Source organism: Erithacus rubecula (assembly GCF_903797595.1).
Source record: "Erithacus rubecula genome assembly, chromosome: 5".
NCBI classification, from domain to species: domain Eukaryota; kingdom Metazoa; phylum Chordata; class Aves; order Passeriformes; family Muscicapidae; genus Erithacus; species Erithacus rubecula.
This window is the reverse complement of record NC_136687.1, coordinates 4,009,370-4,023,933: the sequence shown is the minus strand read 5'-3', so window position 1 is coordinate 4,023,933 and position 14,564 is coordinate 4,009,370. Positions and strand designations below refer to the sequence as shown.

At 39.3% G+C, this 14,564-nt stretch overlaps 1 protein-coding gene across 1 annotated transcript in view; it reads right to left on the bottom strand.

Moving 5' to 3' along the window:
• EIF2AK3 (eukaryotic translation initiation factor 2 alpha kinase 3) overlaps nucleotides 1–14,564 on the bottom strand; it is a 42,227-nt gene that overhangs the window by 7,121 nt on the left and 20,542 nt on the right. Inside the window, exons 3-13 of the mRNA XM_079306036.1 lie at nucleotides 13,119–13,313; nucleotides 11,382–11,512; nucleotides 9,608–9,842; nucleotides 9,197–9,359; nucleotides 8,194–8,331; nucleotides 7,530–7,652; nucleotides 6,782–7,002; nucleotides 6,334–6,446; nucleotides 5,198–5,320; nucleotides 3,838–3,987; nucleotides 2,038–2,806 (exon numbers count right to left, since the gene is read on the bottom strand). Coding sequence (XP_079162162.1) covers nucleotides 2,038–2,806; nucleotides 3,838–3,987; nucleotides 5,198–5,320; nucleotides 6,334–6,446; nucleotides 6,782–7,002; nucleotides 7,530–7,652; nucleotides 8,194–8,331; nucleotides 9,197–9,359; nucleotides 9,608–9,842; nucleotides 11,382–11,512; nucleotides 13,119–13,313 — 2,361 coding nt within the window. The remainder of the gene's footprint in view (nucleotides 1–2,037; nucleotides 2,807–3,837; nucleotides 3,988–5,197; nucleotides 5,321–6,333; nucleotides 6,447–6,781; nucleotides 7,003–7,529; nucleotides 7,653–8,193; nucleotides 8,332–9,196; nucleotides 9,360–9,607; nucleotides 9,843–11,381; nucleotides 11,513–13,118; nucleotides 13,314–14,564) is intronic.

Sequence of the window (14,564 nt, the reverse complement as noted above, 5' to 3'; positions counted from 1 at the left end):
AAGCATGACCAACAGCTTATCCTAGGAATAACAGTAAATTCACTTGACAGACAGACTTCTGTTTCTGCCCTTCATTTTCTTCAAAAGAATTTGAACTCTGACCTCTTTGCTTACCCACATAAATTCCTGCCATCTTGTCATTACAGTATCTCTGATTAGCAGGAGCCTAATTAGTGTATTTTTAATATGCACTGTTAATTTAAATATTTAGATTACTTCTTGGATCTTTTAATATACCCACATAGGAATTTATTTTCACACAAATCTACCAGCTTTTGTTGGTGTCAGTGTGAGCAAGAACTGGCCTCTGCTATGACTGAGCTCTGCCTGTAGCCAAACCAGAGCAACTCTGCAGGTTATTCACTTGTTAGTGCTGGCACCAACTCAGGGCTGCATGACCAATCTCTTGGACAAATTCAAAATAAGGTGAGATCTCTTCCTAGGAGCTTCTGAAAAGTATAGAAAATAATTAAATAAACTGGCTGTTGTTTTGACCAAATTAACACATAACAGACAAATAAGCTTTGGGATCCAAGAATAACAGCTATATAAGTATAGAAAGTATCCTGAAGGAGGAAGTTTTCCATCCAGGGAGACTGTTTCCAAGTTGGTTATACCAAGTAAACAAAATTAAGTCTCCTGTTCAAACTCCTGCCAGCACTGAACTTTTAAGATGTTCCAACAAAACACTCCACACCTGCTAATTAAGACTAATACAGTTTGAAGTAAAGATCTTCATAAGGTTTACTGAACAGTGAGCTCAGTGAAGACTGCAGAGGGCTACAACTGACAGTATTGTTAAGAAAGGTTATTAATTAACATGTCTAGCAACATACTAGTATAGAGATTTAATGACTTTCATGGTCAGTTTCTCAAGCACTAAAGATTTGTCAGATAACTGGTTCAAGGTAATTGCCTAATGCTGATGGGAAAAGAAAATACTTGGAAGGGCTCACGAGTTTTTCTAACTCTGACATATCACTTGAGGATTATTGAATGTGAACCTCCTTTTACTAGCACATCTGAGATGGCATTTTTTAGCTTTTGCTTCTGCACCAAATTACCCTCTAAGAAGCCACAATTTCAGTAATTACTCCACTGAAGTAGGGTATTAATTAATGCCACCTCAAACAAGCAAAGAGAAACAGAACTGTCCACATTTGGCAAAAGGGATCCACTTCTCAGAGCTTGGCCTAATAAAACTAACTACAGCTGGACTCGTCAATTAAATTTGTTTACTTGGTAACACAGACTGACACTTCCAGTGCTTTAAGTTGCAGCAAAATTGGGTACTAGCATAGAAAGCTCATGAGCAAAATGAAAGAAAAGGTACAAGTTACTCCTGACTTCAGTTACACTGAACACCAGAGATACAAAACACCTTTTCCAGTCCTCATTCTCTGGATGCTGTGAGACATAAAAAAAAAAACAAACAAAAAAACCCACAAAACAAAAAAAAAAAAAAAAACAAGCTTCATTGTGATTGCTGGCATTGGCACACAGTTCTGCTCTAGTTTGTATTTCAATCCTAGAGCAGTAATACCTAATTTTTACTTTCTCTAACCAAGAGTAACACTGCTCCTTCCAGGCTGTATTGCTATAGAAAGAAGGAAAATACCTGAATTAGAATCACAGAATTATCTAGATTGGAAAAGACTTTTAAGATCAAGTCCAACTGCAAGCTCCACACTGCCAATTATCTGCTTCACTTCAAATAGTAAAACAGAATCCAAAATAGCTTTGTCACACAGCTCAGCACTAAATAACCCTACAAAGAACATGAATTAAAAATACCATAGGACAAATGCCACTTATCTGTGCCAGGTACAAGAAGTCTTGCTGTAAGAAAGGCTTTAATTGCAGTGACAAGTGATGAATGTTTATGTCCTGGAGCACTGCACCTCCAGATTATTGTACAGACATTAATTCAGCTTTTTTAACACCCATACTGAGGTCACTGAGAGGAGTCAGCTATTTTGGCAGGCTTTGTCTCCAGTGCCACATTCCTCCCACATATAGCAGCCTATGGATACGAACCTTGAGATCCCTGTGCATTAATCCTTTGCTATGCAGAAACTCAACAGCTTCAGCAATCTGCAGAAAGATCTGCAGACACTCTGTCCTTTCCCTCTCCTCTATGGTGCATCTTCTGCTCATCCAGTCTTTAAGGTTCTCTTTCCTGCAGAGCTGCATCTGGATGTACAGATACACCTTTGGAGAGGTGGGTTTGACTTTTTCTGCAGTGTTTTTAGAAAGGTCCAGGCTTAAACTTGTTGGCCTTGGAGGAGAAACAGAGAGGGGACTTCCTGAAGCAGATTTCTTGTTATCAGATTCCTTTGTACTCTTCCCTTTATCCTCAGGAGGACTCTCATTATGTGAAACATCAACTTTATCTTCCTTACTAGAGGCGTTTCCACAGCCAGAATCCTCAAACACAATAGAGGAGGAGGTCCCTTCCTTCAGATGTACAACAGGAACAGCTGAAGAACAAATTTCCAAGGAGTGACCCAGCTCATTACTGTTGATAGTACTGTCTTCTACATCACAGCCTGTAAGGACACTGTCCTGAAGGTTTAACAGTGGATCTTCTGAGTGCTGCAAGTCCCTGTTGTCTGTGTCAGAAAATTCCAGAGGGGAAAACAGGCTTCCAGATGAATCTGACTGACCACAGGGTATCCCCACGGACCTCACTCTCTCTGCTGAAGTTGCAGTAACTTCAATGTTTTCCTTTGCTGAAAATGGCTCTGTTGTGATCTTAAATGATGGGACATCCATTGGGCTGGGAGAACTGAGTGGCCAATCAGTGCTGGAAGACAGGGTGAGAGATCAACACTAGAGAAATTGTAGTAGATTCCAACCATTCCACTAGAAATGTGCTTCCAAAAGCCCAGATTTTAACAACAGCTACCCCTGACATCTGGGTCATAGTGCAACAAGGAATGACTACCAAGTGTAGGAATCACTAATAACCAGGATTTAGCATCTGTGTCTTAGCAAGGATAATATTTGCTCATTGAGACAAAAGTGTTGATAAAGGGACATTTAACAAGCTCTACTGCCTGGATTCCTAATGTGCAATCAGGCTTATCTTCAGCTTGAAAAAATTCAGCCCTTTGGAACACACACTGCAAGGACTATTTAAAGTGCCTTGGAAGAATTACAGCTGTGAAATGTTAATTTCATGCCTGAAATATAAAGGTTGCTATATTCTAAAAATTGTGAGGCATGTTAAGATGTCATTATCAAACCACCAGTAATCTTGTATTAGGCCTCATTCTATAAATGCCAACATACACCCACTTTTTCATCTTTCTTCATATTCTCTAACTCCTCTATCTAATTTTCCATTTTTAACCTACTTCTACCAAGCTTCACAAATTGTCAGTCTGATTATCCCTCATGTATTTCTGCTGAAATAAATTCACTGAATTCTTAGAGTACTGTATCAGGTCCATCTAACTCCAGACAGTGAAGAGGAAGAAAGCAGCAGAAAGGAACAAAGAAGGCACAGATGCCAAACTGAATGATGAAACTGAATCACAGCAGCAATGCTCCAACCTTCCAATCACATCAAGATTTGATTACACAAGTTCAGTTAAGAACCATGTGATGTTTCCCAAGCTGAAAGAAGGACCTTAATACAAGAAAGGACCCATCAATCAAGAGTTTTCTTCAAAAATTATTTATTTTTACCTGTTCCATTGAAAAGTTGGCAGGCTAAGTTAAGTTATCTCTGTCCTAGATAGTCTCTCCATCTTCCTGGATCCTCTACCACTTCTCTAGTTCTCTTGACATACAATCTCCAATGCAATGGTTAAAAAGAGCCCCATGAGTTACCTTTCATCTTTTAACCACTGCTCATCCATCTTTTCCTGCCACCTCTCAGGGGGGGCTTCCAGCCAGGCGTTGAAATAGCGAACAATCCCTGGGTGCTCCAGCTTAGCCAGAGCCTTGACTTCCCTCATCACCTTCTCACGAGCCAGCTCCCTGCAGTTTGGGGTGAGCAGAGAAAGAGACACTCTCACAAAAAGCAACAGCACAGCACAAAAGTATCTGCAAAGCAATTTAATCAAAGCTGCCCCAGCATACACCAGGCCAGTAGCATTGCCTTTCACATCAAAACAAAAGCACATCTTAAATTCCCCAGAGTAACTCTTTTAGATTAGAAGTGTGGAGGAGCAGAATGTGCTCATAATGGCTCAATATTTAGTCTTCACTTTTCACATAATTAGGTAGCAAAAACAAGAAGAAAAAGTTCATCTTCCTCTCAACTGTTCTCAAGGATAGAAAAAAGTATTTTGAACAGCAATATTGTACTGGGATGTAGAAGACACTGACACAAAAGACATACAGCAATACCTTAGTATTAGTTTTTTAATTGGCAATAGGTAAGGTGGTTGCATAAGGACTATGTTCTGTGGACAGGAAAGCAGGCAGCCTCCTGTCTTACTAAAGAAATTTATTTCTCTTCATGAGACTGTAACTGGATCAAATAAAATCTGATGGTTTTATTTAATAGCTTTGAATATGCTTGGAAAAGAAGAATTTAGGCTACCTTCAATCTCTGAACAAAACCTTTAATCTTAAAACAGTCATGCTTATTTACCACATTAAAAAAAATAGTAATTCTAGATTTCATAGCTTTACCCCCTCCCTCTTGCTGTTCTAACTTGAGATTTCCAGAAGCAGTGTCTCCCATCTCCCACTAAAAGGAAGTGCTGCAAGCTCTGGGTAGGATTATTCAGCATGGCTTGACCACCTATGACTGAGAGAAAAGGTGGGGGTTGTGGGACCAGAAAATGAAACAAATGGGCAAATGGAATCAAAAAAGTAGGTGAGGGAGAGAGAAAAGAAAGAGGAGGTGAAGTAGGAAAGGTAAGGAGAGGAAGGAGAAAAGCACATTAAGAGCACTACAATAACTGGTCCTGTTAGCAAAGGCTCCATTCATCAAGGAAATCCCCATGGAGCAGCAGCATCCTCACAAAGAGATCTGCTCTGCAAGTGTTATAGCCAAGCAGGTCACCTCTGCTGGGATTGCATATGCCAAATTCTCTGTGCCAAAACTAAGACAGCCCCCCAGTAAAAAGCATGTCATTCATCTTAATCTGGGAAATCAGTTCAGGAGCAGATGGTTCTGTGTAGGATGGGATCCCAGCATTCATTCATTATTCTGTGTCCCACCAAACCCATTCATTACCTGTTGGGCAATCGGATCCTCTTGATGGCATAGTTGCAGTCATCTACTTTATTTCTGGCTTCAAAAACCACTCCAAAACCTCCACGACCCAGACACTGAATTGGTTCAAAATCTGTCAGGTATCTGGGAACAGAGGGGTGTGAGGAAGGGACAGAAGAAGGGAAGGAGGACAGTGGAGAAAAATGCATTAGTACAGATAGAAAAATTAAATCATTTATGACCATGACTGAAGTAGTTCTGTACAGGCAAAACATACTGGAAGACTAGCAGAATTTCTTATTTTTCCCTGCTCACTCACTGTGAACAATTCTCTATCTGTGAAATGGACAGGTGCTAGATATATATTTATCACAGGCCAGCAGGATCCATTCTGCATGCAATGGACAAACTGAAGAGGATTTTCAGAATACAAGGTTGCATGCCTACTGGATCCTGAGTATACACCCACATTTCTATAGCTGACTATTTCCTAAATCATTATTTGCCTTTAACCCTACCCCAAACAACTGTTTCTGCAACTAATCCTTCTAAACATTGCATCCAAAACATCACTGTTCTTAAATATTATTTTTTTTCTTACTTTTCCTTATTTTAAACACTCCAGTTTTTATTTTGAGTTACCAATGTACAGGAAATGGTCACTTTTACTCTGGAGCATAATGACATGCTCCTATTAAGCCTTTTATCTTAATCAACTCCTTTGTAAAACAACTAAAGGTTTTATTTCAAATATATACTGCTTATTCTGCAGAGTATAAAAAAATATCATCTGCTTCCATCTGCAACTGCCTTTCTCTGCCTTACACCATAAACACAGGAACAGATGGAGTAAACACTGATTAAGACCTACAAGGATCAATCTCTCATTTTTCCTATCAACAAGGAGTATGAGAGAAACACTTCTGATCACATGTCACCTGTTGACTCTCTGGAATTTCTGAGACTAATCATAACTGCAATGTCTCATGAGTAATGGGGTCACAGAGTGCTTTGTTCCAGTTGCTGATTATCCTGCAAAGTCAGGACTGGGAGTTCCTAGGTAAGAACAGGTGAACACCTACTCTTTCTATCTCCAGATCATATTAGCAGCCACACTGATTAAACACCCTGCTTATGTTGTGTTGAACAGACCTCACCTTGACACATATCCAGAGTTCTTGGCATCACTCCAGCTGTTGTCTTTAATGTCTCCACAAGTGGGCTCATACTTACAATCAGTCTGACACTGTGTTTCAGACTCCTTCCGCAGCTAACAAGGATTTCCAAAACAAGAACAAAACAAACAAACAAACAAAATCAACTCCTTGAGTGCCTGAGACTGGTTTGTCCCCTAGATATGGCATTAAATAAGTATCTCCAGACACGTCAGCAGCAGTCTAATCTGCTTGCTGAAGCAGTTAAGCAAATTGTATGTGGCAGCTGGCAGCCTTCACACACAGATTAAACAATAAATTCAGGCTTTTCATTTTGTTATCTCATTAGTGATTAACTTATTAATATTACTCATTACAAGTCCAAACTGAAAGAAACAGCTGAAATAATTCCTTCAGTATTTGGGATTCAGGGAAAAAAAAAAATACTTACTCTGCTGTAAGGGTGGGGATGGAAGAGCTTGCGCACAATGAAGGTTGTGGCCACGATACAAAACACAATGGTGCCAACAATTTCCTTCCACCAGTGAAGCAGGAGAACAGGATCCTTTTTGCGAATATTCTTGTAATTTGTGTCATCAAAAAATCTAACCGTGATCTGGTTGCTACGTTTATTCCTCTCCCTCTTGTAGTAGGGTAAGTAATAACCATTATCTGTGTATAAAACACACAAGGAGAACACAGATTTACTTGCAGGTAGCTCCAAAACAACTCTGGCTTCTCTACAGGTCTTGTCAACAGACATGGGGTGTTTTTATTTCCATGCCCCATGATTTTAAATGGCACATAAGCAAATTCAGTTAATTAAGGTTGTGGACAGCAACTAGGTCTCCCTATCTTTAAACCAGAATTTCTTCCATATGGAAAACTTGTGATAATCATCCTGAGTCTCCAGCACTGTTAGTGAATTCTGAAAAAAGGAATTCCCAAGATTTTCCACTCCAAACAACTCTCAGTGGTAACAGCAGCACAACAACAGCTCTTCAGTAGCAACTCCTGGCATTTTGTTGTGTTTTATGTGGCACTAATTGTACCTACATCACAATCTGGGCAATAATATCCTAGTTCATTAAATATTTTTAAAAATACACACCATTAAGGTCAAACAAATGGTCATTTATTGAAATTGACAGACAATAAAACCTAATTTATAACACTTGAAAGTGTGGAACTTCACCTACCATATGGGTACTGCAGAACTGACAGTGCTCCATTGCTGTATTCCTCATGAGAATACTTGTCATTGCTGAGACACTTATCGAACTCATCAGAGCCCACCAACACTGGAGTCCTGGAAGGAGAATCTAAGTATTGAAAAGACAAGATTTTCTGAGCTTTATTTCAACTACAGACTGCTTATTCTGCAGAGTATATAAAATGTCAATTGCTTGTAAAATTCTGTTCTCATATTAATTTAAGGAGAACTTCAATTGCATAATCTTACAAAATGCCTCTTGAATCAGGCCATGAGAAGTAAATTCCATCAAAGGAAACATTAAGAAAGATACTTTAAGGTAACAGCTACTTAACAATTCTCCCTTTTGCCAAGTCAATTCACTCAAATTCACATCACTGCAAGAAACTTCTTCCTCTTTTTATTGAACCATTTGATTAAGAAGATCCAACATTTCATTGCTAACAAAGACTCTGTCAAATTTGTAGTATAAGAAAACAGATTTTAAACATCTCATTAGAAAAAAATAAACAATTAATAAAGCACAGAGATATTCCTGAAGTATTTTACAGCTGGAAACATCAGACTAGTTTGAGACAGACTGGAAATCAGAAAGATATCCTGTCTTTTCTGAGCTAAGGTAATAAATGAAACTCTGCATGGTTACTTACGGATTAAAGGTTTCCATTTGATTTTGGGAAGAGGAATAATTGCATTATCATTCCTGGATTCCAGAGCCTTTGGGCTGCTTGGGAATTTCTTAGAAATTCTGACTGATGATTGAAGATACAACTGGCCCCTGAACATACCTAAGGAAGCAAGGAAGTGTATTAGTCTTTAGATTTGGTTCTCTTCACTCCTGGAATAAAACTGCCTAGTCAAAATACATGGATAAAAACATTTCTGAAAATATTCCTTCATATTCTGAGAACCTGAGATACTGCCTCTGATTGTTAGGCTGGAAAAAATTCAAGTAATATCTTCCCTTTGTTCTAGGAAAGCAAGGGTTCAGGACATCTCATTTTTACTGTTGGAAAGCTGGTGCTACAGGAAAGGGCCAGCAATTTTTAAGAGCTATAAAGGAATTTGGGATTTGCAGAAGTAAGACCTCACTCAAACTTCCTACCCTTGTTAATGCTGCACAACACAGCATTACCAGGAAGGCTGGAACAAACTGGTTTCTTCCTAGTATTATTGTTTATCTGTTATTCTAACCATTAACTGGAAAGATACAAGGTGCAAAGACAGAGAAAAAGGCTAGGGCAAACCAAGTCTTGGAAAACTAAAGCACATTTATCTCCCAGAGACACACAGCTGAGGAGGACTTCTATTTCAAATTGTCACAAACCACATCCAATGAATCCTGACAGCTGGATGAAAACTAAGCCATGCAAAATTTTATATGAATTTTTCTTCACCATAAGTTACTGCAATCAGTGTACAAATTAATGGGCAATAAGGCTGCTTTGTTAGCTGTCAACCTGTCTTCTAAAGTTTCAAGACTTTTAGTCATCTCCAATGTACTGAAACTACAAAGCAATGAACATTTCAGAATTAAAATGGAAAAGATTCATGGGTTTCAAATTTACCAGTACAAAAAGATTTGCTTTACTACAACCTCAACAGAGAAATTAGTAATGTTTACTACAGAAAATGCTGCAGCTGGTGTCTCACCCAAATAGACACTGGATTCTGTGGCCCCTCTGGCAGCTTCCACAAGATCTTCTTCATCTTCCAGTACCTCATTATTTGCTGTATAACTCGTGTCATCAAACAGACTGATAGGAATTACTTTGCCATCCTTAAGCAGCCATGCAGAAGCAATTGGAGTGCAAAACTGAGGGAGAGAGAGATAATTGGAAAATTAATGTTGTATTAATGAGTTATTAAATAAGAATAAGAAAAAACAAAGTGCTTAAATTTCTTGTTTAAATTTTTTAACAGATGCAGCAACTCAAAGTCAGAACTTCAGTTAAAAAATTACAAGCAGATGTGTGCTCCTTTACAAAGACAGTGCCTGAAACCAAAGATGAAAGATATCTTCAAAACATCTATTTTTGTGATATTTAATATTCCTTCCCCTACCTGGTATTCCCATTCCAGATGTCCTCCTCGTCTGTTAAAAGCCATCACCTTCCAGTCAGCCACAGAGACCTTTATCACTGTGTCTTTCATCATAGCTTCCTGCTCATCCACATCTGAAATAAGTTTTGTTTCTTCTTTGTTCAGAGATGATTTAAAATTGCTCTCAATGTATCCTGCTCTGGTTTCAATATCTGGGACATAGCGCAGCTCAAAGTGACCAACACTGAAATTCCACCTCAAAGAAAAAGAGAAAACCTTTGTAGAAACAGCTTTTATATTCCAAGGAAGTCCCAAGTCCTCTTGGGAGGAGATTTCTAAACTGAATTACCTATATTTGGCCCATATTTTCACAGTAAACTCTCAGACTGTCAAATGAACCAAACTGTACCAGGAGGGGAGTGCTAATCCAGAACACAAATCAGACAAGCTGAGAAATGCTGTCCAACATGATGAGTGAACCAAGAAAAAAGCTGGTAAAGTAGGACCAATGGCATGAAAGGTTTAGTGCATGAAGGGGGAAATTAAAATACTACATCAAATACTAGAGCTGGGTCTGCTTAGTAAGAAAACATTCTGTAGCTGATGGAAAGCAGAAAGTACAAAGCTGTTAGGAAGCAGGACTCTAACAAGCTGTTTTTCCCTTCACTAATAAAGTGGATTTAACTGGAGATGTAAGATTTTTCAAACTGAGAAAGGGACAATGCTTTTTTTGTTTAACCCCACATCCAACCTAAAACACACCCCCTGACAGGTACTTCATGAAACCAGGATTGCTCATGTGCCATAGGTTAACATTAAAAAAAAAAAGACAAATGTGCAATGAAATGTGTAAGGAGAACAGTTTTCTTGCACAGCAAAAAACTCTTCAATTCTTGTAAACATACAAAGATACAGATGGGGAAAGCATGGCATATTTGGATAGCATGAAGGAGTAAATATTCCTTGAACAGTATATTTAGGTACCTAAAGCTTCTTATCAGTCTGGAAACCACCAGGAGCCCAAAGTGGCTCTTTAAAGAATTTACATCCTTATGGTAAAAGTTTAGTATATTTTATATACCTGGTTGATTTATTAAAGATGTTTCTTTCTCTGAGTTAAAACACCAGATGTTTCCTCCCATTTCCTGTCACCAGGAAAGCACCTCTGCCTCTCACCACAAAGACAGGAGGATTCTGGGACACATGACTAAATACTATGGTTTTGACAAATCTTTCTTGGCTAATATCTGTCTTCAAGAAATGCAGAAACCAAGATTTATCCTCTCAGACATCTGATCTGGTAATCTCCTGAATTCTCATTAGCCTCTCTCTGATAGGCTACAATTTCACATCCTGTCACACCCTGCTGCCAACAGAAGAGGGAGCAGGGGAACAGGGAATGACTGGTTCTCCACTATGTTGCTGGGCAGTTAATTGTATCTATGTACAGAACCCGCTTTTTAAGTCGGTATTTTATGAAGTGGGTTTGGTGTTTTTTTCCCCCAGAAAATACATGTCCGTAATTTTACAGAAATCTTGATGCATTAAAACTTCAATGTGACAATGTTAGAAAAAAAAAATCACAGATTGAGCCAGTTTCTACAGCTGAGAAAGAACAGACCACCTACATTATGGGATGAACAACATAAATTAAAGAACGACTTAAATAGCGACATTTGCCTTGCGCAGCAGAGCAGTGACAACCCTTCCAAGGCGAGCAAGGACCAGGGAAGCAGCTGCGATCTGATCCTTCCTTTTGTGTCTCACCGTCTCTACGGGAGCAGCTGTCACTCACTTTTCATTGCCACTGCGCGGCCCCACAGCCCGCACGGTTTTCTGGGTGCGGTGCAGCAGCAGCGTCTCCTCCTGCTCCGTGTCCTCGTCGTCCCAGCGGCGGCAGCCCACGGCTGAGCAGATGTACTTCACCTGAGGGACAAGGCAGGCTCACGGGTGTGACTTCAAAACAAAGACCATCAACAGCGGCATTCAAAGCTAACAATGCTTACAGCCTGTTCTTGGCTGGAATTCCATGACTTTAGATGTTTGACTGGGGGGGATGTTGGAAAGCCTGGTTTAAGAGATAACGGCTTTTCAGAAAGAAACTTTCAAAGGGTTCTAGAAAGTTTACAGGCTGTGGTATTTTGAGTACCATTTGACTATATTTTGAATGTACTTCTAACACAAAGAAATGTGAGCTCTCTCTTTTCTCACTATTGCTGTGGACATCAAAAGAACATTCTTGCAAGACCCACAGCATAATTCCGCTTTCATGTCATATTTGTTTCAGCATAAACTCTATTGGCTTCGAATGAAGTACCACTGACTTCAATAAAATACCACTAAGCCTCCTCCCTTTGCCTTGTCAGCTATTAAAAGGAAAAGAAAACCTTAATGAACTCTCACAGTCAAACAGTTTCCAACAGTTCCAATCTCAAACAGAATTTGCATTATATGGGCAATGCCAGAGAGATGAAACTGCCCAAACTCTTAGGAAGCAAGAGTCAGGAATTATTTCCTCTAAGAGGCAGCTTTGCTACTGTCAACATAAGCCAGGAATTAAAACAGAAATGGAAACTTCTTCCTCTGAAGAGGAAGGAGGAGAAGGAGCCTGTTGGTGCACAGAGTCCTCTGCTACCAGGGAGGAAATCAAAAAGGAATTAATGAACTCTGATTTGGTTCTGTGCTCTTTATCATTAGTGATAATTCCACACCACACCATGGAAGTGTTTCACATTAAAATGCATCATGAAAATGAAAAAAAACAAACAATCCACCCTGATTTTGTTGAAAAAAAACACCAGGAACTCTAAATTTTTTTAACTGAATCTATTTTTCAACTTGTTTTAAAATGCAATGTTTCTGAAACACCAAATGTCTGTTCTTCACTACACAAAATATCTACAAGCACTTCAGTGACATCTGACATTTAACTTAACTTTTAAATACAACTTTAAAATATAAGAACTTCTTCTGATAGTAAACACACTGACAACAACTAAAAGTCCTCGAGTTTTGTACATGTTGAATTTTTTTCTCTTGATATTTGAAAAATCTGAAATCATTTGTAAAAAAGGTGTCACCAAAAGCATTAATTGATACACAGTGAGCTGAACTGCAAAGTCTGCTTCATGCAGAGCAAGATGATAAAGCTGAACTCCTCCCACAGAAAGGGGTCATCCCTCTTATCCTCTCACTATGCTCTGGTGACAAACCTGCTGTCCATTCCCTGGTGCTGGCTCTGGCACTCCCTGATCTCCTACAGCTAAGCCAACACAAAACTAATCCAGTAAAAAGTGAACAGTGCTGTGCTGGGTTAGCAAATGGTGAGACAAGGGTTAAAGCCAGCACAGGAGGCAGAGCAGGAGCTCCCAGGCAGGAGGAGACTGCAGTGCCATGCCACCTTCTGCAGCCCATGAAAGTTCAGGTTCTGCCCTTTTGTGCCCTGAGCTGCACCACAGTTTAAACCTCAGGAGTCACCTGTTTGCAAGGCAGAGCTCAGCCACAGACACAAAACACCTTTTCAGGCTCTTACCTTCCCTGAATAGGAGCTCAGCCCATAGGTGGTCAAAGACTTTCCCCCAACTAAGACAACGTCCTCTCCGAATTTGTAGGATGACTCAAGAAGAGACTCGACGGTGAAAGGAACGGCTTCCATGCTCTCCCGATCCCGGTCCCACTGGAACAGGTCCCCATCCAAGGAAGGGATAATCATCTTGTTTCCAAACACCTCAAATAATTGAATTCAAGGTTAGCTGTGATTAGCCAGAATTTTATTAAAACACACAGACAACAAATGGCAACAGAAATGCTGTATGAGCAATGGATTATAAAGCAGTGCATTATGCTCCAGTGTCCTAATGGTTTTGAATCTCAGAGTCCTATTTTTCAAAGTTATACTGAAGACAGAAAACTTTCAGGCATTCAAATCAAATACATATTTCACTATTCTTAGTTAAAAAACAGTTGAGTGTGTGACACTTCTTCAAAACATTTGAAAGCTCGATGAGCTGACAGGTTTCATCCAAAACTGCAGAAAATATGATGTGGGTTGAAGCATTCTCCAAGAGACAGGCACTGGTTAAAGTGCAAAGTTTTGCAGATTATTTGTGATCACTTCAAGATAGAGTAATTTTAAAAGTACAACTGAGGCTTCTCACGATTAATGCCTATTCCAGAATATCCAACTTTCTGTAAAGCAGAGAAATTATCGCTGAGATCAGAGCTCACATTTCACCAGACAGTTAAATCTGACTTCTTCTCAAATTTCTTATCTTTAAGATACTGTTCCTTTAAAATTGCCTGGCTTTTCCCTAAACACACAAGTAAGAAGAGAAATCTTCACTGGGATACAATATTTCATCCATTACAGAGAGATTTTCAAGGAGATCCTAGCTAGGAAGTATGAGTCATTGTCAGTGAGTACTAAGGGACTTATTAAGAAACTCATTATCAGCATGATGGACCATAACTAATGCTGTGGAGCCACAGTGGCTGTGCCCACCAAGAACAGTGAGGAACTGTAATCTACATAATCTTAGCTTCTGAGGATGTGGATTAATATGGGAGTTTTTAGTGCTTTTTCAAAACCTCTGTCCATTTGGGCAGTATCCTACAACACAAATGCATAAAATTCAGATACTTAACACATTAGCAGTTAAAGACTGCTTCTGGTACATGTGTATTAGTCACTTGGAAAAAATATTCCTGCTCAGACTCCAAGGCACAGATGTGTATTACAAAGTGGCACAAAAGATGCAGAAGGTTCCTTGTTAGCATTTCTGGAGTCACTGTGAGCATCTGAAACCACATCTTCTGCATGAATCAAACTTCATATAACATGGAACTTTGTATTCCTCTAACAACTGGGTCAGAGTCGAGCAAACAGCATTAAGCAAAGTTGGGATTCACCTGAACAGGGAGGAAAGACAGATGTTGTAGATGTGTGAATGTCATGACTAATATCTCCTCTGTTCACTGT